The sequence below is a fragment of the Hemicordylus capensis genome, chromosome 4 (genome assembly GCF_027244095.1).
Source record: "Hemicordylus capensis ecotype Gifberg chromosome 4, rHemCap1.1.pri, whole genome shotgun sequence".
NCBI lineage: Eukaryota > Metazoa > Chordata > Lepidosauria > Squamata > Cordylidae > Hemicordylus > Hemicordylus capensis.
In genome coordinates this window covers 63,576,400-63,602,419 of record NC_069660.1, presented here as the reverse complement: position 1 = coordinate 63,602,419, position 26,020 = coordinate 63,576,400, and the positions used below count along the sequence as shown (strand labels likewise).

Sequence of the window (26,020 nt, the reverse complement as noted above, 5' to 3'; positions counted from 1 at the left end):
CTTAATAGCATCACTCAAGTCATCTCGCCTGGCCTGCTGGTTCTGCCTTAGCTGAAGAATCTCATATAATCTTGTTCTCCCTTTTCTTCTTGCATCTTTCCCTACTTAATCCTAATCTTTCTCATACACACCCTCTGTTAGAGTTTTAATATCCACCAACAAGCCCTGGCTCCAAGTTCTGTCCTCTAGTAAGGAAAGACTGTTATCTACCAAGAGTGTGGCCTTTTCTGTGGTGGATCCTGAATCTATAGGGCTCTCTCTTCAGAGGCAGATAAAGAAGTCAGGTATTGTCTCCAATCTTCCGTGGCTGGGCAAGGTAAATGAGAGAGTGGTGGCCTCACAGCTCCAGACAGACTTGGAGGAAACTGATTATCTAGACCCATTTCAGACTGGCTTTTAGGTGGGCTATGGGGTGGAGACTGCCTTGGTCGGCCTGATGGATGATCTCCAATTGGGAATGGACAGAGCAAGTGTGACTCTGTTGGTCCTTTTGGACCTCTTGTTGGTTTTCGATACTATCGACCATAGTATCCTTCTGAAGCATCTGAGGGGGTTGGGAGTGAGAGGCACTGCTTTGTGGTGGTTCCGCTCCTACCTCTCGGGCAGGTTCCAGATGGTGTCCCTTGGAGATTGTTGTTCTTCAAAAATCTGAACTTTAATATGGTGTCCCTCAGGGTTCTGTATTTCGCCGATGTTGTTTAACATCTACATGAAACCACTGGGAGAGATCATCAGGAGATTTGGTGCAGGGTGTTATCAGTATGCTGATAACACCCAAATCTATTTCTCCATGTCAACATCATCAGGAGAGGGCATAACCTCCCTAAATGCCTGCCTGGAGGCGGCGATGGGCTGGATGAGGGATAAGAAACTGAGACTGAATCCAGATAAGATGGAGGTATTCATTGTGCAGGGTCGAAACTCAGAAGATAAGTTTGATCTGCCTGTTCTGGATGGGGTCACACTTCCCCGGAAGAAACAGGTACACAGTCTGGGGTGCTTCTGGATCCAAGCCTCTCCCTGGTGTCCCAGGTTGTGGCAGTGGCCAGAAGTGCTTTCTATCAGCTTTGGCTAATACACCAGCTGCGTCTGTTTCTTGAGATAAACGACCTCAGAACAGTGGTACATATGCTGGTAACCTCCAGACTGGATTCAGCAATGCACTCTATGTGGGGTTGCCCTTGTATATAGTCCGGAAACTACAGTAAGCCCAGAATACGGCAGCCAGGTTGGTCTCTGGGTCATCTTGGAGTGACCATGTTACTCCCGTATTGAAAGAGCTACACTGGCTGCCAATAGTTTTCTGGGCAAAATACAAGGTGCTGGTTATCCTCTCTAATAAAAGCCTTGGTGTCCGTCCGTGGACGGACACCAAGGCGTGTGTTCGTGCCTCCCTGGGCTGTTCTGGGCATGCGCGAAGCGCATGCCCAGAACAGAGCAAGGGAGACATGACCGCCAGCACCCAGCGGCCATCTTGGGCGGCCAGAAGTGGCCGACCCGAAAAAGCCGGGTAAGCGGCGGCGGGGGAAACTGGCCGAGGCGTGGCTGAGGCAGCGGCGGCGGAGCCATGGCCGAGGCCTGGTGGCGCCACCGAAGCCGGGCGGGGGGAAGAGGCGGCGGGGGAAGCCTGGCGGCGCCGCCGGAGCCGGAGGGGGAATTTGGGGCCCTTGCCTGGCCGGGGAGACTGGCCGCGGCATGGAGGCTGGCGGCGGCGGCGACAGTTGTTGGTTGCGGGGCCGGACGCGGAGGCAAGTGGGGGGGGGGGAAGGTGCTAGCGCCCGTTATTACAACAGGCCTGAAAACACTAGTAACCTATAAAGCCCTAACTGGCTTAGGCCCTGGGTATTTAAGAGAACGTCTTCTTTGTCATGAACCACACCGCCCACTGAGATCATCAGGAGAGGTCCATCTGCAGTTGCCACCAGCTCGCCTGGTGGCTACTCAGGGACAGGCCTTTTCCGCTGCAGCCCCGAAGCTTTGGAATGTGCTCCCTGATGAAATAAGAGCCTTCCCATCTCTGACAGTTTTTAAAAAGTCTTTAAGGATGCATTTGTTTCACCCAAGCTTTTAATTAAATATTGTTTTAATAGTTTTAACATTGTTTTAAAATAGTGTTTTAAAATTTTAAAATTGTTGTAATGTTTTAACTTTTTTGTTATTTATTTTGTTTTAACTAATGTTTTAACTTTTTCTGTTTGTTTTTGCTTTGTTGTAAACTGCCCAGAGACATAGGTTTGGGGCGGTATAAAAAATTGTTAGCTATAAATAAATATATAAATATTTGTGAATTAGTTGGATTTTTAAAAACTGTTGCTTTTATGTATCTTTAAATTATTCTCTTACTAGCCCTATTCAGATCTTGTATTGTTTGTGCTTTCGGGTGTCCGAACACATGTACAAATTAGTGTGTGAATTTCTGTACATGTGTTGATTTAAAAAATGAACCCAGTACGCATCCTCTCAAATGCAGGGTCCAGACAGGTGTACAGCTGGTATGCACATTGAATATTTTGTGTGAATAACTGTACATGTGTACAGATCTGTTCATGCATACACTGTACACAGCTAGAATGTGTGTTGAACATATTGTCTGAATGGGGCTACTGTTTTAATTGGATTTATTTTGAACTGTTTTTTAAAAAAATCTTCTTATGAACATGATTATTGAATGGCAGTCTAGAATGTTGCAAACAAAAATAAATTCCAACTTTCCTTTATACATAGCCCTCTTCTGCTCCAGCTTCTGTCCCTTAAGCTGTAGCCTCTTACCGAACTGTTCTGGCACTGGACACTTGAGCTATTGAAGCGAAGAGCAGGAACCCGATGAATCACACCTTGAATGTTGAGGACACACTCATAGCCACGCTGACCAGACTGAGGTTGGGGCAAATTTCTAGCCTTCAGAGTGATGGGTTTCACCTCACCCACAGGTATCAGAATCTCTTCTGTAGGAAACAGCTGTGGACAATCCTGTACAATATACAAAGAACATAGGCATTCAGGTAACTGGCATCTTGGCACTCTTAATAGACTTGATTCCTGGGGTTATATGTTAACTCCAGGGAACCGGATCTCATTAACATGGATTCAAATATAATGACCTAATCTGGCTATTTCCCAGAAATCTGCCACTTGACCAGAATTTAAATGGCAGGCACAGGAGTAGACTGGCAGTGGGGTGGGGGAGAGAAAGCACTTTTGAAATTCAGTTGAAATCTTCAGATTATTTGCACAATTATTTGTTATTCTTCTTTTCAGCCTTTGATTTCTAGCTACTGAAATGTAAAGGAATCCTGTATGTTTGTTTTTGGTTTGAAAAACCAAAAAAACAATATAGTTAATAACTATGATATGCCAGACATTTTAAAATAAAGGGTTTTAACATCGAAAAGCATGGAAAAATATTTTCTTTCTTTCTTCTTCTTTTAAGTGGCAATTCTAATGATTAGAAATCATACATATAGAAATATGAAAAGCCCTATTGGATCCACTGGTCCAGAATCCTGTTTCCAGCAGTGGCCATCCACAGTCTTTTGGGAAGCCCACCACAAGGCACAAAGGCAACAAACCTTCCTGCTGTTTGATTTCCTAGCAAATGGTATTCTGAAGAATTTTGCCTCTGCCTTTATGAAGCACAAAACTGACTACAGAGGCACCAAATGACTTGTGTTAGTTCACATCAGTTTAAGCCCAAACTCTTCTGGGATGATCTCTTCTGATGCCCAAGAGCAGTTTCTTATCAAGTCTAGAAACAAACAAACCAGTTTCTCTTCACACACAAAATACCTCTAAATTAGACAGGCAACCTATCAAGCAGATTGACGGGAAAGAACATGGTCCTGTGGGATAATTAAGTGGATAAAACAAATGAGCAATGGAAGACTCCACAATCACTATTTGTTTTCTCAGTAAATCTGGGATTACTCTAACGAAGTATCTTTCCTAAAAATTAGGGAAATAGGAGCTTTGGCCAAGCTCAGAGACAGGACACAATGGGAGCAAGTCAGTTCAGGAATGGGTAGATGAGGGACAATAGGCCAGAGCCAGAAGAAAGGCTGGGGCTGGGCACTGGATCAAGCAAATGAGGAGCAGATGGCCAGTAGAAGGAGGCATGGTCAAAGAAGGGCTGGTGGTAAGACACTTCTTCAGCCTTAGCTGAAGGGCCTACCACCTTCTGTGGTAAGACTATGTGGTTACTTGATACAACAAGGCACTGCCAGGCTAACTTGGAAACAGGGTTTTTATAGGACACGATGTATCCTCATTGGAGTAAGATGTCAACTGCACACATGCAGGCTAGGAGTGGGCTGACAATGGTCAACCCAGCAATGCAGCTTAGAGGGTGCCCTCATTCCATAAAACCTTATTATTCCTGGATTAGTTAAGACAGGGTGCTGGAGGAGCAGGTAGTAAGGCACTAGGTTCCTGGGAATCTCATTCTAAACACTCATTTAAGGCTGACGTGAGCAGTAATTTTCAACAAGAAATACAAACTTTTGATAAATACGTTGGTTTAACATATTAATCTGCCTTGACAACTCCATTTTGATTTACAATAAAGTTTTTTTTCCATTTACCCAGCTTTTTTAAAAAGAAAGCTAAAATATATAACTCACAGCACTCACAACTTTAAAAATAAATCACTCACCCAATTACATAATGTGCCCTGTAGCACGATTTGTTAATAGCCAATAACAACATTTATATTTGTTAAGTATCAAATGGAAATTTTTCAGTATGACATCGCAATTTATATCATATTCCATTTCCTGGTGTCTCATTTTAACTAAGAAGCACGCCAGTTTTTAAGAAGATTATACATTACAGAGAAATTTCTATCTATATCATTGACATAGATACAAACAGTTCAGCAAACAGTCTGTTCAGCTTGATTTTTTTTTTCTGTTTCTTTGCAATAATGTGTAAGCATCCCTCAGAATCTATCAGAATTTGGAACTTTTATTTCAATAAGAGCTGAGGACTTCACAATTTTTGGCTTAAAAACAGCTAAAATCTAATGTTAATACTCTAATAATTGGTGACCATTATGTCTCATGCAGACAACCAAGCAACACTGGTATGATGGAACACCTTTTTTGTTTGACTGTGTAAATAAGCTGAATATAATTATTACTACGGGCATTATCCATAATAGTAACTATGCTCAATTATAAGGATTAAATGCACCATTGTGGTTAACTCTTTTTTGTTACACCTATCTATCTTTGCATTAATGAGAATGCATGTCCTGGAAGGATGTACATTTCTATCTTTTATTCTTTCCAGGGCATTCACATATATCTGATCAAGAGGAAAAGAAATGCATCATTTCTGTATCAGGGAGTTCAAGATTACAACATTTTAAAATTTGTGGCTTACACACAGTGCATTGTCCCATCCATAGAAGAGTGGGGTGCATACACTGGCTCCATGTAAGGTCAAATTTCTTCCTCATTTCTACTGATCTCCATCCTCATTTCAGGGCTCCTATGACTGTGTCACACTATAGCAACACTGCTCTAATTATTCCCAATGGGAGCAGTGTTCCTATAGTGGTAATGCAATCCTTGGGAGCCACAGAGGCTCTGCAAGCTCAGTAGAAGCAAGGACCAGCATACGTGCCCCATTCTTCCATGGGAAAAACACTGCACAGTATGTAAGCCTGTAAAATTGCAGATTTTAAAATGTAGGCCTGCTGCATACATTGACTGATGCCAATAGTCATTGTTAATGGCACTGTGCTGTGAACAATCCATGGTCATCTCTTGATCGTGGAAAGATGTCTAAAGTTTCTTTCCCCAGTGATCTGCGTACCTTTTTTTTAGAAGTAAACTCAAAGACTCGAACTCATACAAAGAGATTCTGAATACTGCATTTATTTTATTCTTTCATTGTTTAAGTCACTTTTTACTTTTAAAAAAACACCCAAAGTAAGACCCTTTCATCGAGAATGAATGGAGTTCCAAACAAAACAAATGGGATGTGTCTTTTGTTTAACTTAGACCTCCATTTATGGCTATAGGCACTTGGTTCAGAATGAATATAAGATAAACTCAGTAGGCCAGATTCAGTTTGTTCCAAACAATAAGTAAAATCAGAGCTTAAATAAGAATCTGGAACCTGTTTCCAGGAAAACCAGCTGATCTGACCACATGAAGCTGCCATATACAGAGGTAGACTGTTGTTCCATTTAGCATGATATGGTTACTCTGACCAGCAACAGCTCTGCAATATCTCAAGTAGAGATATTTCCCAACCCTACTACCTAAAACCATTTTAGCTGGAGATGCCAGGGATTGGATTTTAGATTTTCTGCATGCAAATAATATGCTGTCCTTGGCTCCCAAACAAATCTGAACAAATCATGCCTATACAAACATATGCATAATTATCAGTGCCCATTTTCCATAGAATCGGGTAACTTGGACAGCCAGAGACCAAATCTTTCCATCGCCCTGAAAGATGGGCCCCACCCACCCCGACTCCTTTACTACTGCCTCAGTCTCTACTAACTCAGGTGTGTATAAATGGAAAACACATGCTTCCTATTCAGGGAGTGCCAGTAGTTTTACCATTCTGTTTCATAAAATTTTTATGGCACTTCTGGTACTTTTTTAATTTTACATATAAGAGGAATTAGTAGAGTAGTACTCAGAAGTTATTTTCAAAGGCTGTTGGGGGAAAATAACCTTTGCCATGAGAGAAAAGTGACTTTACTTTCAAGGTAGTGACCGGGGTATACCAATACAGGAGGGATTTACCATTGTCTCCTCCTGCGCAGTATGAGATGATGCCTTTCAGCACCTTTCCTATATTGCTGCTGCCCAATATAGTACCAGCAGGGATTCGAACCTGCAACCTTCTGTTTGTTAGTCAAGCATTTCCCCTCTGATGTAGACGACCCATTTAGCTTCCTTTGAGATGCTTACGGACTACACGATTCTTTCTCTCTTGCCTTATACAAGTGTCAAGCTCTGGCACTGAAGGGACTGTAGATCAGACTGCCCAAGGGGTTCTTGAAATGCACAAATTTACACAGAAAAAGTAGTACCAACCCCTGCCCCCCAAAAAACCAAAAAAACAAAGAGGAGAAGAGATAGGAGGAGGCTGGTGATCTGCTATCATGCCCCTGTATTGTTCATGCTACTGTCCAACTCCAACATGGATTTTCATTATTATTTAATTTTCTTTTAAAACAGTGTTTTGTGAGACAGGCTCCAAAATGACAGAAGTCTAGCTATCCTTTGAGGTTGTGTGTGTGTGTGTGTGTGTGTGTGTGTGTGTGTGTGTGTAAAGATCCACAACATAAAATTTAAGACTACATGCATTTTTGTTGAAATACGTTCATTATTATTTGTTATAAGACAAAAGCCCTGTGTGTGTTTTAATACAGCCTCATAGTTTAGGTTTTGGGGTGTGTGTGTGTGTGTGTGTGTGTGTATGTGTGTGTGTGTGTGTGACTGTGTTATATGGCCCATTATCCTCCCAGGTTACAATTCTTTAAAAGATCTGTGGACTGCTGGAAACAGCTTTCTTCTGTGTGGGGGAAATTCCCTTTCTTTTTATTTCTCAAACCAAATCCATAGGTCAGGAAATTCTGGCTAGCAAAAGGATTTCTTTTGTTGTCAAATACAGGGAGGATATAATGGGGATTTTATCTTAGCAAAGGTTTCATTGGGAGAAAAATGTCACATTAGGATGGTAGTAAAAGTAAAGAGTCAGTCAGACCATGAGTACACTCCACTCTAGAGACAAGTGAGAAACTGTAGGACCCTTCTGTTGTTTGACAGCTTCAGTGATTGCACTAATAAAGGGATCTAAAAATGTGGAAGGATATGCTACAAGATGCCACATCACCAACTGCACAGCACACTTATGAGTATTGCAGTGCTACTGGCCATTTTTACTGCATTTCTCAGATGAATGAATGTAGTGGAGAGCACTAGATCTGCTTAGGGAAGAAACACATTATGGAAAGCACAGCTGAGTGTTTCTATGGTGTTCCCTGTTGCCATGTTTTGATTTCTGGTGATCTTATCTTCAAATTGCCGAATTAACACAGAGATAGATTAATGCATGTGATTAATATCAGTGGTGAGGCAAGCAGAAATAATGCACCAGAGTATCTGTGTGCAAAGATTTGAAGGCAGTGAGCGGCCATTTGTATGCTTTCCCTTTTTGGCTGTCCAGAAAAGGTTAGTTGTTTGGTCACTTGAACCATTTTCCTTTTTATTGCCAATAGACAAGTTATCAACTGTTCACTACTTTAGAAGTTAATGTGTTGTGATAGCTAGAAGGAATGTGAGCAAAAGCATAAACAGTACATCACTGTACTTTGTTCACTGGAGTCAGTCCTGTAGGATTGTTGGGCACAAGCTCTACACACATTGGAAAACTATCCGGAATGATGTCCTGTGATGAATTAGAAACCAGTCTCTCTCTCTCTCTCTCTCTCCCCCGCTCCAGGCATCCAGCATCAGTGGTGGATGGTTTCTCTCACTGCCACAGATATGCTGACTGGCTGACTCTCACTCACTCACTCACTCACTCCTAGCTACAAACCTCTGCACCTTGTCTACTTCCGAAATAGGGAAGACAAAATGAAAAAGTTTGCTGGAAGAGAGAAAGGGCAAGACAAAGTTGACATCAAGCATCACTGGCTGGGAAACTGCACAGCTTGCCACCAAAGAAGCAGCCAGCAAGCAGAAGAGGAAAAGTTCACCCAGCCTCATAGGCAGGCTGGCTGTGACAATAGGTTGTACAGTTTTTTAAAAGTCATGTTTTGGAGCATGTGTAGAGGTGCGATTCAGAGGAACGTCCCTCTCGAATGCTTAAAGGACACACCAAGAACATGTCAGGATGTCCACAAGTGACATCAGGATGGGTGCATTCTTGGTACATTCCCAATGTTTTTGGATGTGCAGGGCTGTGTTCATCTGATTTTGCTTACCAACATTCCAAATTTACATTGGTGGAATAAGAATGTGATCATTTGGAAAACCGGCATAAAAAGATGAACATAGGAGCATAGGGAGCTGCCATATTCTGAATCAGACCATTGGTCCATGTAGCTCAGTATTGTCTACACAGACTGGCAGCGGCTCTTCCAAGGCTGCAGTCAAGAATCTCTCTCAGTCCTATCTTGGAGATGCTAGGAAGGGAACTTAGAACCTTCTGATGCTCTTCCCAGAGTGGCTCCATCCCCTAAGGGAAATATCTTACAGTGCTCACGCATGTGTTCTCCAATTCATATGCAACCAAGGTGCACCATGCTTAGGTTAGCAAATGGAACTAGTCATGCTTGCTGCTACAAGACCAGATCTCTTCATATGAAATCTTGTGGAAGTACATTATATAACAGCTGTTAAAATTCTATTCGTTTTATCTGTAATTCTGTGGATTTTTTTAAAAAATCCAATTGCCTATTTCATGTTGTTTTCTGGCCTTTGCTTTGCAAACAGCCAACTGCATTTTCACCATAATGATTAAACATTACTAATAATTTAAAATGCAGTTTATGTTAACCAATTTATTTTGAGTAAATATGTCCCTTTGCACCTGCACCCTCAGCTTTATCTCATTAATGCCTGCAGTTCTAGTCAATATTTTGCCCTAAAATATAAGCCATCCTTTGCACAGCTTCCCCAAACACAGCATTGCTAATTCTCTTATCTTGTTACACATCTCCCTGTTGTCAGCAGTTATTGAAATCCCAGTGCCCACAATTCCCATAGTAAAGGAGACTTACAGCTGTTTAACAAACAAGTTAACATTACACAGTTACAAGACTTACAGACTTACAGCTGTTTAACATTACAAGTTAACATTACACAGCTGCAGGGGGAAAGAAAGAGCTCAAGATCTAAAAGTCCATCATTCCAATGGGTGCACAAGAGAGACCACATAACAATCATGGTTTACTGGGTTGAATCATTCTGGGGCTGTTCCCACGATCAGGGAAAATCAGGCTAGGAAAGGAATTGGAATTGGGCTGCGAGCCAGGTGGTTCTGGAGCGGGTAACCCGCTCAAGAACCCCTGCCCCAAAAACAGGTTTGCGGAGCAAGTGCTCCGCAAACCTGGTTTTTTAAATCATGCAGTGCAGCCTCGCGCCACACCTACTCATGAGTAGAACCCCCAGAGGGGAGGCGAAAAGCTGCCTCCCAGCTCCGGGGGTCTCCCCAGTATGCCCTGTGCACTTGCACAAGGCATACTGGGGCTTCCAGGGGCCGTGCAGCCCCTGAGCTCCCCAGCCCCCGCCGGCTTCATCTTGGAGCTGGCAATCATGTGGGCAGCTGATCTGGCCACCCAGGGCTCCCTTCCCGCTCACCACCCCAAACTGGGTCTCACGGATTGTGAGACCCAGTCCTTTATCTCTAGGAGATACTATCACTGGGTGGCAAGATTTTTTTTCAACAAGAGGAAGTGCTTTGGCGATCCAGCAGAGTCTTGTCAAAGAAAAAAAAAGTGCATACATTTGTTGTATGTACAACACTGGATCATGGCCAATTCATTTTAAAAAATCTCATTATTTGTGGTTCTTTGGGTTCTGAATTCCAGGAATTCAGACTGGCCACTAGGTTATATAAAACATACATCTAACAATTTAAAAAAATTCTGACAAGAACTGGGCAGAGTTGATACTGGCTTCTTCCTTTTGCAGAAAAAACAGAAACATGCTAAATATACAAATAAAGAATGTAACATTTTTCGCTGACCACTAGCCAGTTTGTGGGGAGGAAGCCCTAAAGAGTTTGCCTCCCCGCAAATGATCATGCCATCTTCCCTGGGTAGGCAGATCACCTGATCAGACAAGTACCAGCTGCTGCTGCAGCTCTGAGGGTCAGGGTGCTGGGACATGCTGCCCCACACTGCCCCAGCCCCCCAGAGTTCCAATACCACAAGTACGCAGTGCATTATGGGAATCCCTTCCAGTCTGCTAGCTGAGGCTGCTTGCTGACGATCTGGAAAAATTATCAAGGGAGGCTCCATAGGCGGGTTTGGCGCTGTGGTTCTGCTGGGATCAGGCCCAATCAAGGAAGTTCACACGCACATGCAAAACTGGGCTGGGCTCCCTTAGCCCAGTTTTGCACACATGTGTGAATAACCTCACTATCTGTTCAAGTTTGCTTTTGGTCAAAGTTAACAAACCTGCCTAGTTTTAGATTGGATAATGAACATTTATGTTGCACAAATTCCTTATGTAAGGAAATGAATACAATTCTCATCAAGAAAAACAAGTGCTGCCAAATAATGCCTTCAAAATATACTGCACACCAAACAACTACACATTACGATTCAGAATACATCTGCCATACAACAACATCTGAGTCCTGTTCCAACACCACACAGTACATGTGCACAACCTCACTGAGGCTATTCCCACGATCACTGGAAACTGGGCTAAGGGAGCCCAGCCCAGTTTCCAGTGATTATCGGAACCACCAGACGAGCCCGATGCATGGTGGCTAACCCACCTAAAAGCTCTCCCCTTAAGCAAGGTTAATGGAGTGAGCACTCCATTAACCTTGTTTTTGCAATTGTGTGTCAGCTGCGGCTGACACACTCAGGTGGGAGGGAGAGAGAAGGGGGAACCCTAGGCATAGCCAACAGAGAGCATAGCCAACAGAGCATAGCCAACAGGGATAGCAAACAGGACGTAGGAGTTTTGCAGGAGTTTTGCAGGAAGTGTGCGGGGAAGCCTGAAACAAGTCCACTTGATCACAAGGAGCCCAGTGGGATGAGAAGGTAACTACTACTCCCTCCTTCATATCCTTGATAAAGGAAGTTTGAACATTTAAATAGCACCAATACAGCTAAGACCTAACTTACTAATAAACTATCTCCAAATACTGTGAACACCCAACAAAACCAGCTATGAGGATAGAAAGCCAGCAGAAGAGGGGGCACTTCCCAGTGTATTCCACAAAGTGTTGCACGTATGACTATTTGCTCCATGGGCAGAAGTCATAGGTGTGTGCTTGGTGCAAGGAGTGCCTGGCTCTCAGGGAACAAGTTCATTCCTTTGAGACCAAGCTGGAGGATCTGGAGAAGCTCAGAAAGACAGAGAGGCATGTGGACAAGACCTTCAGAGAAGTGGTAGAGGCATCTCACTCAAAGGCTGATAGCTCCTCTGCTGTTAAGGTGAATGAAGGTCTCAAGGAAGAAGGACATCACTCTGAGTACCAGTTGCAGAGGAGTAACAGCAGGAGAGATGGAATGCCCACAACTCCTGCCTGTAGGCTCCCAGTGGCATCTGGTGGGCCCAGAGGCGTATCTAGGGAAAATAGCGCCTAGGGCAAGCACTGAAAATGCGCCCCCTGTCCAAACATCTCACACCCATCTTTCAGATAACTTTACTATAATATCAGCTGAAAAATATAAGTCAAGCTCATTAATCTTTTAAAATTTCAAAAACTATTTAGCAGTAGACGTAGCCAGACCAAAAAATGCTGGAAAACTACAAATTTCAGTATGCTGAGGCTCATGAAATACCCAAATACTATGTGGAGGTGTACTTGGAAAACTAAACAGAAGTGCCTGTCTAATTCTCTACTATGCATCTACTAGCATCACTATTACATAAGTTTTAAAAATCAATGGAGAATTTGACTTTTCCCAGATACTCTGAAAATAATTAAAGGATATGCAGAGTAAACTGTGTCACTGCTTGGAATATATTCTAGTATTTCAGAAAGACAGTTAAAATGAGAGAAAGAGAGCAAGAAACTCCCAGTGGGCCTTAATACTGAGGATTTCACACTGATTCAAAGACAAACTCACCATTAACAGCCATATTATTAAGACACCACATTTAACTCACTTATCATAAGAAGCAAAGTAAGAGCAAATGAATACAATCTTAGCTCATAAGCTTCAGTTCAGTATTCACAAGCCCTGATTCTCTGTACATAGTGCCAAACTGAATATGAGTACAGTGACTTATATTACATTAAATTATTATTTTTTACCTGTAGCCCCTTCGGGGTGCTTCCTATAGGCTGTGGGGGGGGTCTGCAAAGGTTACCCCTCCCACTGCTGGCCTCTAGGGCCTCGCAGAGACCATTTGAGCATGTGCAGTGGCCATTTTTAAAAATAATTGTGGTTTTTTTAATGGCCGCTGAAAACAAAATGGCCACCACACATGCTCAAATGGCCTCTGCGAGGCCTGACATAGCCTAGAGCCTCACAGAGGCCATTTGAGCATGTGCAGTGGCCATTTTGTTTTTGGTGGCCATTTTTTAAAAAATAATAATTTTAAGAATTTGTGCCCCCCCTTCAAGTGGTGCCCGGGGCACGTGCCCTACCTGCCCTACCCTAGATACGCCCCTGGGTGGGCCTCTGTGTGAAAGAGGATGCTGGATTAGACGGACCATGGGCCTGACCCAGCAGGGATGTTCTTATGAGCTTTGCTGAGCCATCAAAAAACTGAACCAGAAAGCTGGAGAGACGACCTCCTATCCCATGCTAAGCAAGGAACGGCTGCGTCTGATATTTCTTCTCACTTTGAAATTGGGTTTGATTCTGTCATTGTTCTGCTATGTTTTTCACTCTTACTGAGGTTTTCTAAACAGCATTAGAAGCAATTAAGGTAAGTGGTCCAACTGCCAGATAAAAACGAAATAGATTGCCAGATAAAGCACTTTTTTTAGTTAGTTGGTGTTTTTATGGATGCTTTAATCTGGTTTCTATATGTTTTAACTGTTAAATTCTTGGTTTCTTTTATTCCTGGTTTGTTTTATGCTGTAAACTGCCTAGAGACTTCGGTAGTGGGTAGTATACACATTTTTCAAACAAACTAACAAACAAATAATAGGGGTGTGTGAGCTGGCTCGAAGAAGTATTTACCTTAATAATTAAGGCAGCAGGGATGGTGGAGTCATCGGAGGTGGCGGCAGGGGCTCCCCCTCCCTGGCCTCCCAAATGACCAGCTGGGCCGGCTGCAGTCCAGTCCTCCCTCTGCACACATGCAGATACTATTGGAGTGGCCTATGAATGTGTGCAGAGGCCCGAACTGGGCCAAAGCTGGCCCTGACTCTCATTTGGGAAAGATGTCCCCCCAGATGTCCCCCCTCCCTCCGATGTCTCCACCACAGTTGCCTCCATAACACAGCTCAATTCCATAACACAGTTGCCTCCATAACACAGCTCAAGCTAAAAATTAGTTTTGTTTATCCCACCCTTTTTTGTATTTTATTAAGAGTTGAAATACATTGCACAAAATAATTTGCAGCGATCTCACGATCTCAGCTCTTGGCACTATACCTGAAGAAGCCTTTTAGGGCCTGAGCTTGTAGATTATGTGCTGTGTTAAAAACAAGCTGCTAGATATTTCTACTCTGAAGTTTTTCAAACAGACTTGCTGAAAATGCTAAGGTCAGCGTTTACTAGCCATGCAAAACAATAACACTTCAGCATTAACAACTGGCAAATCTGAAGCATCCTAATGTTTTTTGTTTTTATCATACATCCAGGAATGCAATCTGAATGGATGCTATTTTTCTCTTTGAGAACTAGATTCCCCCTGCCACCCCCCTAAACCCAAACAAGGTTTTGGTAGGCCACAAAAGAAAATTAGACTTCGAATGCACTGTGTGAAAATACATAAGGCGTTTCCCAAGAGGGATGTGCAAATGAGATCAAAATCAATGTTTTAGTTTCACATATTATATTATTTAATTTTGTCCTAAAATGGAATAAAAAGTGTATTATGAACTTGATTTGCAATACAAGAAACATGATAAAGAGATAGTATTTTGAGTTTTCAGGAATGTCAATTCTTCATATGCTATTATCCAACATGCCATTTACTTCATTTTAAAGATACATTTGTAAATTAGATTACCAGTTTTATGTGTCATCAAGCAAAATGTTAATCATCTGTGTAACAAAACAGAACTGTGTAACAACACAGACAATGTGTTGAAAAGCTGTATACAAATATTTAATAACAATGTTTATTGTTATTCAGGATATGTGATTCAGAATCACTATTTTATGCTGTATGCTATTTACTGTCTCAAATCAGCCTTCTTGGGAAATCCTTATTATATGCTAATACATTATACTGTATCTGCAGTGTATGTTTAGCCCATGTTTTTTATTCTCCACCTCCTCTCTTGTTTCCCTGTGTTGAATTATAGAGCCCCTCGGGGCCAAGTTCAGCTAAAAGAAAAAGGGGAGGAAGGGAGAGAAAACAACCTTCCCAGTAGGGGGGAAAACCCCATCTGGAGCCTCCCTCCCAAAATGTTTCGGTCATAGGAAGATAGGAAGCTGCCATATACTGAGTCAGACCAAAAGTCCATCTCACTCAGTATTGTCTCTCCACAGACTGGCAGCGACTTCTCCAAAGTTGCAGATAGGAAACTCTCTCAGCCCTATCTTGGAGATGCCAGAGAAGGAACTTGGAGCCTAGATGCTCTTCCCAAAGCAGTTCCATCCCCTAAGGGAAATATCTTAGTGCTCACACTTCTAGTCTCCCTGTTGTATGCAACCAGCGTGGACCCTGCTTAGCTTAAGGGGACAAGTCATGCTTGCTACCACAAGACCAACTCTCTTTCCACATGTTACATAATGTCCATATTAAAAGTACCTCTACTGTGCACTTCAAAAATGTAGGGAACACTTGCTTCCTAACTTTCATTCTGCTGCTGCTGCCATGAAAATGTTTTATTCAGATCATTTTATTGTGACAATATAATTTGAAAATGTATTGCCTTGGGTTCTTTTGTAAATTAGTTGGTAGCATTAGCAATATCATATAGGCTATCGTGATTTTTAAAAACTAGCCACAAGAGTCTATAGGCAGAAAGTGGGAAGACAGAGCAACTGAACTAGATCATTTAAATATTTACTGAAACTGGGAATTGTAGGGCTCATCTTAACAGTCAAACATTTAACCACAGAGTTTAAAACCCCTAGTTTCAGTGAAATCTGAGGCCATCAACCACTTAAACTCTTAATGTACACATCAGAGGTTGCACACCTGAGGTCCTGAAGTCCTTTCAGTTCAATAGACTTGCCCATCTGACACCACACTAGAATCTACTTTTGCATTCTAGGGAAATTTGAAATGGGTTTTGGTTGGTTGTTCAGTGTGTGGGGTAGAAGGAATGCTACAGGAAAAATAAAAATCACAAATTCATGCTGCCTGAATGTCTAGCTATGGTAAATAAAGCCCTATTCAAACATTATGTTCAACACATATAACATCTGTATATTTGTTCATTTATTAAACTTCTATGGTGTATTGGCCTTATTCAGACAATACACTATGCATGCATATGGGTTTCTTTCCAGTTCAGTAGACCTAACACCAAACTACAATCTACAGACTACATTCTGGGAAAATTTGACATTATGTTCAACACATATACAATCTGTATACAGTTTTATTCAGACAATACACTGTACATGCATACTGGTGTCTGTACACGTTTACATTCTTTTTTTATAACTGACATGTTTATTTTAAAAGCAAACCTGGGTGCAGTCCCCCTCAAATACAGAGTACAGATAGGAAATATACTACTGTATGTGCATTGAACTTAATGTCTGAATAACTGTTCATGTATACTTTGTACATAGAGTGTACATACACTGAACATAACATGTGAATAGGGCTATGATGTACAGTAGTACCATTCCTATTTGCACCCTGCCTCTGAGGAAGCATGTGCCCAGGTTCACTGTTAGAATATGTACATGTACAATCATTCACACAAAACATGTACATGTGTACAAATACCTGTACTATATGGCTATAGTGAGAGGTATACATCAATAGTCTTCTTGATGCTTTATAATATGTTTTATATACTATCAATCTGAGTTTGTTTTGATGCTTTACATTTACAAAATCTGTTAGCAAAAATACTGGTGAATAAGTTGGCTGACACTTTACTTAGCTTAGGGTTTCAACCTCTGGTAAAAAGATCTAGGCATTTAAAGGTCAAGCAGATGCTTCAGTTTGTGTTGATGATGATGCTGACAATGATTATAATTACAAGGAACTTCATGCCAGCCTGAAAACACAATCAGATATGGAGATTTTCCAGGTGAGAATATTACCTAAACAATTCCACTGAAAGGAAACAGAATGTGCCTTCAGTTTAACCTTTCAGAGTCTGTGAATACTCCCATCTGCCTGATTCAATGCCACACATTTGGAAACAACATTATCTGTACAAACTGGCCATCAGGAAGGAAGGCTATCCCCAAATCTGGGAGAAAAATTGAATTTATCTGCAATTCTCTCTCCACTGGGACGAGAACAGGGATGTTTGTGTGTGTCTTATGCTCCCCACTTGCATGGTTTTCCATTTATAAATTTTATGTCTATAAAGCTCCCACAGGCATAAAACAACACACATACCTTTCACAGAACCTCACACAGGCATAAAACAACACCCAAACCTTTCACAGAAAACCTTTTGATGTTCTAGGGCTCATCTGAAAGACATACAAGGTGAAGGCCCTTTGTTATAAGCATGAAGGGATGGAGCATGCACACTGAGTAAATGACTTTCACAATAGCAGCTCACTTGAGAAATCCCTTGCTTTTGTGGGTACAGTCATATTACATGTTCTGTTACACTTAGGGCATTTCCAGATGCCAATACACTGTGGGATGTTTAAAGCTTTTGTGCAGGTTCCAAGCACAATCTTGTTCCCTGTATATATGCTGTTGCAAGCGTCCATGCCATGCTAATCCCTAGTGAGATTTTATCCTTTATACACATGCTGAGCCGGGACCTTGCACAATTTTTGCAGTTCTACCTGGTAGCCAGTTTTGGCATTCCAAGAAGAATCCACACCCCCCCCGCCCGGTTTGTCACAAAAGTAGTAGTGAAAAAGGGTGGGTTCTTCTTGGAATATAAGAACTGGTCAGCAAGTGGTGCTATGAAAATCACATGAAGTCCCTGCTCAGTGTATTTGTACAAAGGATAAGGTCGGATTAGGAAGTAGCATGGAAGCTTGCAACAGTGCCTGTATGAGGAGTAAGATCACACTTGAAATGTGCATGAAAGCTTTGAACATCCCACAGTTTACTGCCATCTGGAAATGTCCTTGAACAGCTTGTAGTCATCCCATCTCTCACTGATATTAATGGCGGAAAGCTGTCCATACCATTATATCACAGTAATGGTGGAGGATAACTTTCAATCCCTGAAGTAAATGGACAGAAATTATGTCCTAGAATTCTTATCTGGCCACCTATGCAATGCTTTGACAGAGACAAGAAGTCATTTCCGACAGCCAGCATGAATCAAAAGGCTTCTTCTTCAGTTAAATGTTAGGTCTGTTAGCATTGTGGACTTCCATGTACATGTTGCCAAATATTTCATAGCAACAAATTTGTTTTTTCTTATAAATGCTATCACCAAAAACATGCAGAGGGGATCTCAGAATCAAGCTGGGTTCGCTGCTGTTCAATGTATCAACAGAGATGGAAAATCTCTGGACCAACTCCAAACACAAGCTGTATCATCACTTGATGTTGAGCTCCATGTTAATTTTGAATTCACAGTGAGAACACATTGCTTCAGTGTCCACTTTCCAAGTCAGTGTGTGTATGTTCACAGTGGTCCTCATCCCCAACATGTTTCCATAATGCTTTTTTGGTTTTCCTTTAGACTGTATAGAATTCCTCACATGGAGAACATTCTTTTGCAATAAGTAATGCATAGTGCTTAAACACCTGTCAAGGTGCATGAATTATGACTCAATGTTGGATGCTGGTGGTGATCTGAATGTGTTCTTGCATTTTAGAAAATGAAACAGCCGAGAATGTGTGTCACACAACTTCATTGCTGCTGCCCTACCAGGCTAGTTTGCACAGGTGTAAGTGTGTAGATTCAACTGCATTAAAGAGTAATTCTGCTAAAGCACAAAAAGGAAAAGAAACAAACAGGTGCAAATTTACATGAGTGACTTTAGACAGCAGATCTGCCCCCAAGCATTAGTAGGGAACAAAGTAGAGAAACATGAAAGTGCCACTTTTTCAGTCATTTTGAAAAATATAACCTTATTTTAACGGCTTCATGTTGCCTTCACTCTGACATAAACAAGCAATTGCTAGCAACATGTCAGGGTTCATACTGCTGGTTAACACCTGGTAAAAGGTATTATTTTAACCTGTCAGAAAAGGTGTATTAACTAATGCATTAAAATAATTGTGGGGGCTGGCTCCTACATTTATATTCTGATACTGAGCTGTATGCCAACCGCATCCACCTGGGAGGTTTTGTGTGTATTTTCTTCTCTCATAAGCATTAACTTGGCTGAAATACTATCATTTTTGCTTATCCTTCAAAGTCAATGCATCCTCTGTTAACAATGTCTATTTGTGTGTGAGTATTCTGCTAATATCTTAAGACAGACTTAAGAACATCTTTGCTAGCAGGGTGGTGCTGAAAGCAGAAACCCTTACCAAGACACTTTTGGACCACATGAATTACTATCTACAAAGAGCTTTTAACAGCATAACTTGCTTACACTTTGTTCACAAATAGCATTTCCTTTTCTACAGAAAGACTAAGCAAATTAGCCTGCTGAGCTGGTTGGGTGTGAACAAATGAGAGTGCGCAGGAACTACAAACAATGTTTCATTTGTATCCTGATGGTTATGCTTAGCAAGAGTGATCCCTCAAAGTGGCACAATACAATTGCTCAACATAAGCTAAGTAGACGGAGGTTAACAGAAGCTCTGCCAACTACAAAGGAGAGGCAGCAAGCAGCAAGGAGACACACAGAGAGACAGACTTTTCAGGGACTGTGGTTCCCCCAAATCATGTTCTAGAAGAGGAGTCCTTCCTCATTAAAAGACAGAAATAAATAACATCTGATCTTCAAGAAAGCCAAACCTCCTAAAGTTCTTAATATTTCTCAAGTGGTCAGATTTGTAGAAGACCTCCAATTTGTAGAAGACCTTGGGGAAACAGCCTTTAAGTATGCTGCCCAAATCCATGAAGACTTTTTGTAATACTAATTAGAACAGTCAGAGAGTCGAGATTCCCTCTGGAGATCAATTCCCAGCTGCGTCACTGGACAAATTGTGCTTTCCACTTTTTCTCCTTTCATTTCCTGCTGAGATTATAAGAGCAATCTACAGCAGTGGGACACATTGAAATGGTTGCTTTCAAAGTGCAAAACCAAATCCCAAAGTTAAGCGAAGGGAATGCAGATGACCCCACTGTACAGGAAGGAAAGTCTATCTTCATTACAGCACAGGAAAGATAAAAGATAATCACTCCCTCTTGCCTCCTTGAAAAGACATTTCTTGGTTTTGTATCAAGCTATTAAAAGATTTTGCTTTGTCTCCAGGCTTGAGAACTTCTCCTTGGGCATCTTTGCATGCCGCTGAGTGATATGTTTAGAAGTTCAGACAGTGTGGGCCACCTGGTGTTGCTTTGGGTAAAAGGCACCAACAAGGCAACGAATGCTCCCAGTTATGCACATCTTCTCTTCTCTGTTGCCAAGCCCTGCTGATGAATATACACATGTAATCAACTTATTTATGTGTCTTGCTTTTTGTTACTTATCTCCTGCCATCTTCTCTAACTGGGAAGGCACATGTGTTATTATATCTTTGTGTGTCTTGTTTTAGGATGAAGAACAATTCCTTTACAACAAGAAAGGAAACTTGATTCTGCCTTTTATAAGTCACTGATTTATTCTCTTCCATTTTGTTTCCTTGCTGGTCAGACTCCACATTTATGAGGGTGAATGACAACCACTTAATCGTGCTTGCAGTCTAGAATATATTGATGTTCACAGACAAATGCAGACATTCTCCCCATCCCATATTTTCAAATATTGATGGCTTGGTGTTCTTCTAACATCAAAAGGGAAATGAGAGCCTTCCCTTGATCTCACGGGTACTGTTCTGTCTCACCTTCCTTCCTGAACATGCTAATTCCCAGCTAGAGGAAGAGGTCATAGCTCTTCAACACTGCTCATAAATAATCTCCATCAATATTAAACCCTGAACAGAAACACCACACACCAGATTACTTTGACAACAGATACACAACATGGCCTCTTCCAGGTTCGACTGCTAAATAACCAGCAACAAGGCTTCTCTCTTATGACCATGCACTTGTAAAACCTCAGTGAGACACTGCTCCTAGTAAATGGTGCACATCTGTTGACCTCTCTCCCTGTCTCCTACACAGAATGAAATAGTCAGAAAATCCAATATTTATGCCAGTAATCCTCAAAGCAGACTGAGATGGCCCTTTGCTGAGGTGACTATGGAGGACCACATCATTCAGAGCTGTTCTTATGGATTCTCTCTAAAATGATCCATTAGCTTCACACGAAGTTTGTTCTGGAGAGGAAAGGTATGAAAAGGAACTCCCCTGCACCTGGACCCCAAACAGCACATTAAACTTTGGTTTGTCTGAAGTCTTGTACAGGTTGCATGGGTACTTTCTCAAAGATATACTCCCCTGAGCTGATGGGCTTAGGCCAGGGGCTCCACTGCTTAATGATCTGGCAGTGGGCTTGGGAGGAGCCAAGCTCCTCCGGGTGTACTCCCACTATATTTCATAGGCCAGCATGTTACTAGCAAGCAATATGTTATGTGGGTCCACCTGTTAATAAGACCAGGTGAGGCAGTCACTGCAGGAAACAGATTGGTGGAGGTATCAGATCGCTTGCTGTGTTCTCTACCAGCCTGCCTAGCAGAGAACCATTTCAATGGGACCACTGCCTCCCAAAACCTCACCTGTCAGCAGTGGTGTCCATGCACAAGCCACCACCATTCTTGCCCTCCTTCTCCCGCCTGCTTCTTCCAAAGGCATAGAGTGATGTGGAGCAGCAGGCAGGGTCTCTTAATCATTCCCTGCATTCCATTCCACACCCTCTGCCTTTTGAAAAGGCAGAGGAGAGTAACCAGGGGGATGAGCAGTAGTGGCAGCATCCTCCATTGCTGCCACCATCACCAGATGAGGGAAGACGAAGGGAAATCAGCACATTCTAAACATCAACCAGGAATCCAGATGTTTTGACTGAAAGCTATCTGACTGTTTTTTTCATGTCTGCAATGTAGGGCTGCAGTGGAGACAAAAGGAGTGGGAGAGGGATATTGCTATACAGTGCACTCTGCATGCCAATGGGAGTGGCAGCTCAAGTGAGAGGCCTCAAGTGAGAGGCTTGGGCTTCAAGGAACAATGGTGTACCAGGGCAGGGAGCCCAACACTGCAAGATTGACCCCCTTATTGCATCACCTATTTGCTTCAGCTCACCACTTATCTCTTACACAAACAGAGAAACGGCTCTTCTTCAGCCATATACCTCAAACCGCTGATGTTTGTGATTTCTCCATTTCAGCCTAAAATTAAATTACACATAGACTCAGAAATGTATGCGTGATACCAAGCCTGGATTCATTTGGGCACCAGGTGGAAGCCCCTTTACTTACCCAGGTCTTTTAATATACTAGGCTGGTTCACATCACTATTAATTGTGTTAGCTGTGCGTGCTCCCAATTTTTGACCAAATGCTGGTAAAAACCTCGTTAGGAGGAGCAGAGAGTGGTAGTTCGCGAGCCTTGAGCTGGCTCGCAGATTATTACTCTCCCCTCCTCCGACCTAGGTTTTTACAAGCACATGACTGAAAATCATGAGTGCATACAGCTCCCAAAGCTAGGTAGGACACTTGTTCTACACAATTAACAACTGTGTGGAGTGTTTTACTATGACTTGCTTAAATAAAGGCTATAAATAACAAGCAAAATTGGTGCAAAAGTTTGAGCATTCACATCAAGATTAGAAGTATACGAACAAACATGAGTTAATAACAAATACATGACCAATGTATAAAAACATTAAGAGAGAGAATTTTGAGATCTGGGTCTAAATCTCTCCATTGCTATTAGAGAGTTTATGCCCTATCAACCTCTGCAATCCCGAATGAACCTTAAAACCTCTACATAGTAGTTCTATGACTCAGTATGATACTAGGTGATGTGGTATCAGAACCATTCTCTACAAACACAGATGCACTGCCATGGTTGTGACAATTGATTCTATCAGCTATGCATGGATAAATCCAACTTCTCTAAAGGTTATGCATGAGTAAACCAATGATGCATCACTGTATAAAAATATAGAACCCAGTTTCTGCTAGAATAGAAGAGAATGGGAATCATTATCTTTTGTATCAATCAAACAGGTGCTATTTACCATCCTCCCAGCAGAGAATATTTTTCAGTCTTTTTGCTTATAAATATGCTTCCATCTTTGAACTGAAAACATGCTGTGTACATGTGTGGTTCTCCACTTTCTACCTACTTATAGACTACTGGTCCCCAATCCTGAAATGAGACAATCATCAATCAAATGCACTCAGCTTTCCTTTTCATCTTAAAGAAGCTCTTTTTCTTTGTTTTTGTTTTTAAAAGCCAAATTCTGGGTTATGGCCCATTTGACCCACGAGTATACCCCTGGATGACAGCTGAGAAAAAACAGAAAACCTCTACAAAAAGGTATCCCCTAAATCCAGTATCCATACCTCAGAAACATTGATCCGCCCCTCCTGAAATGAGCATGTTGTGGGATCATGAGTGCAGAGGTTGCGATATTTACACCAGTGGCAGCGAAAAGCACTGTTCACACAAGAGAGGCACCTATCAAGAAAGAAATAAAAGACCATGTTATGGGAGTGACAGCATCTTCTTTTGATCTGCTTTAATGTGGGCATGTTTGTTTATTACTGATGATGCACTATTACTACTGAATAGCCAATGTTGTTCATAAATCAACAAAATGCTCCAGAACAGCTACTAAATATGTACATAGAAACATTTGCACACTTGGTTGCAGTAATGAAGTGTGTGCGTGTGTGTGTGGGGGTGTGTGTTTTAAAATATGATTAAACGGTTGAAATTTTCAATGAAATCTTACATCTCTGATGATGATGATGATGATGATGATGATCATCATCATCATCAGTTATATTTCTATCCTGCTCTCCCTCCAAGGATTGCAGGGCAGTGTACAATGCTCTCCTCCCATTTTCTTTCCTGTACTTAAGTTCCACTGAGTGACTAACTGACTACTGATTTCAATGAGAGTAGAAAATTAATGATTTACCTTTTTATTGGGCCCACCTGTGTGCAGATTCCCAGTATCATGGCTACAAGTTGAAGAACCCTAGAGTGCAGTGGGTAGTGCTCAGACTATAAAGATGCTGAGGGAGCATAATGTGTCTGATGATCTGGCCATCACAGGGAGGGGAGGTAGCAGCTAGGAACTTTCTATTGTGTCTAGACCCAAACTGAACTGAGGACTACTCCCACAACAGCATTTTGTGCTATAATTTAATTGCTGTGAGATGCTCTGGGAAGCCAGTTTGCGGCTAAGATAGATAGATAGATAGATAGATAGATAGATAGATAGATAGATAGATAGATAGATAGATAGATAGATAGATAGATACTATTGATCCATGGCTGTCAGTTTTACCTAATGATGAGTCTGGGCTTCACTTGATCACTACACTTGCATGTACAAAAAGACAATGATGCAAAAATATGCTGTGATCAATTGTTCATTTTTCCCAAGAACAAGTACCTGCTCTTTACATAACTTTGCAGAGCTTAAGTTTGCACAACTAAATGGATCGATACAAAACTAAATATGGTTAATTTGACTACTTGTGGACAGAGGATTTTCCTCTTTGATCGGGAGTGAAGTGGCTGTTTTCCACCCTGAAATTCTTTACCCACAGCTAATGAGCAATTAATTGTTTAGAACACAATTAACTATTCACAGAAATTGTTCTGCCCTAGGTCTCCAATAAGATGTTTGCTGGTATCTTTTTGCTATAAAGGTACAGTGTTCTGTCAAATCGATTTAGACTCCTGGCGCCCACAGAGCCCTGTGGTTTTCTTTTGGGAGAATACAGGAGGGATTTACCATTGCCTCCTCCCACAAAGTATGAGATTATTTCAGCACCTTCCTATATTACTGCTGCCTGATACAGGTGTTTCCCATAGTCTGGGAAACATACCAGCGGGGATTCAAACCGGCAACCTTCTGCTTGTTAGTCAAGCATTTCCCCACTGTGCCACTTATAGATGTAAATAAAAATATCTTTTATTAGATGTTTTAAATGATTTTAACTGTAAACCGCCCAGAGACGTTAGTTTGGGGCAATATAGAAATAGTTTAAACAAACAAACAAACAAACAAACAAACTTTTTCTCCTGAGGGTGTCAGGTTTCATATGGCTCCAGATGGGCATAGCCCTGGCAGGCCATTTAATGGGAGTCCTGAAAGTTGCTGCTTGTAACTGGTACGTGACAGCCGTAGCAATAGTTTAATGCCAACTAGTGGGTCAGCTGGAGCTCAAGCAAAGACAGCTATGATTCTATCACCGGATTTCTCCAGATTATGCCCAGGCCTTTGGGTAGTCTCTGCAATGCATGCATCCCGCCCCCCCCCCCTTGTCACTGTGTTGGCATTCTTAGCTGATTTTGCCTTGGGATATTTTGATAGCAGCTGATCCCAAAGGGACAGAACTCTAAACAGCATTTGAATTGTGAGCATTTTTGCTTCTAGTGCACAAAATAGTCATGTTTTTTTCTATTTCTAATAATAAACAACGTGGAAGAAAAAGGAGAAGTTTATCTTTTCAGAGGCCAACAGCATCTGTGTGGTATAAGAATGTTTCTTTTGATAGCTAAGTATCAAAATTTTTGATACAGAAGTAGCTTAATAGCTAAGGAAGCTTATTCTAATCATACAAATGCAAATCTGAGTAGGAAAGGAATATTAAGCAGTATAAGCACACTTAATTACTTATTTATTGACCCATTTTTCTCTTCATTTCTGATGGCAAGGATCCGAATGACATTTACTCTTTAACTCCCACTCCCAGGATCTAATGGATCTCCTCTTTAGAATATTAGTGGAGGAAGAGAGCCATTTCCACTGTTAAACTTGAGTGTGTCATTGTACTATGTGGTGTCCCTAACCTCATTTTCTGCTTTGCCTCAATTGAGATTCACTTCCT

General features: G+C 41.7%; 1 protein-coding gene across 11 annotated transcripts in view; it reads right to left on the bottom strand.

The window, feature by feature from the left end:
• PLXNA2 (plexin A2) overlaps positions 1-26,020 on the bottom strand; it is a 615,006-nt gene that overhangs the window by 215,581 nt on the left and 373,405 nt on the right. For all 11 annotated transcript variants that reach the window (XM_053244546.1, XM_053244547.1, XM_053244555.1 and 8 more), the window contains 2 exons: positions 23,516-23,630; positions 2,770-2,970 (listed from right to left, as the gene is read on the bottom strand). In XM_053244546.1, the coding sequence (XP_053100521.1) occupies positions 2,770-2,970; positions 23,516-23,630 (316 nt within the window). The remainder of the gene's footprint in view (positions 1-2,769; positions 2,971-23,515; positions 23,631-26,020) is intronic.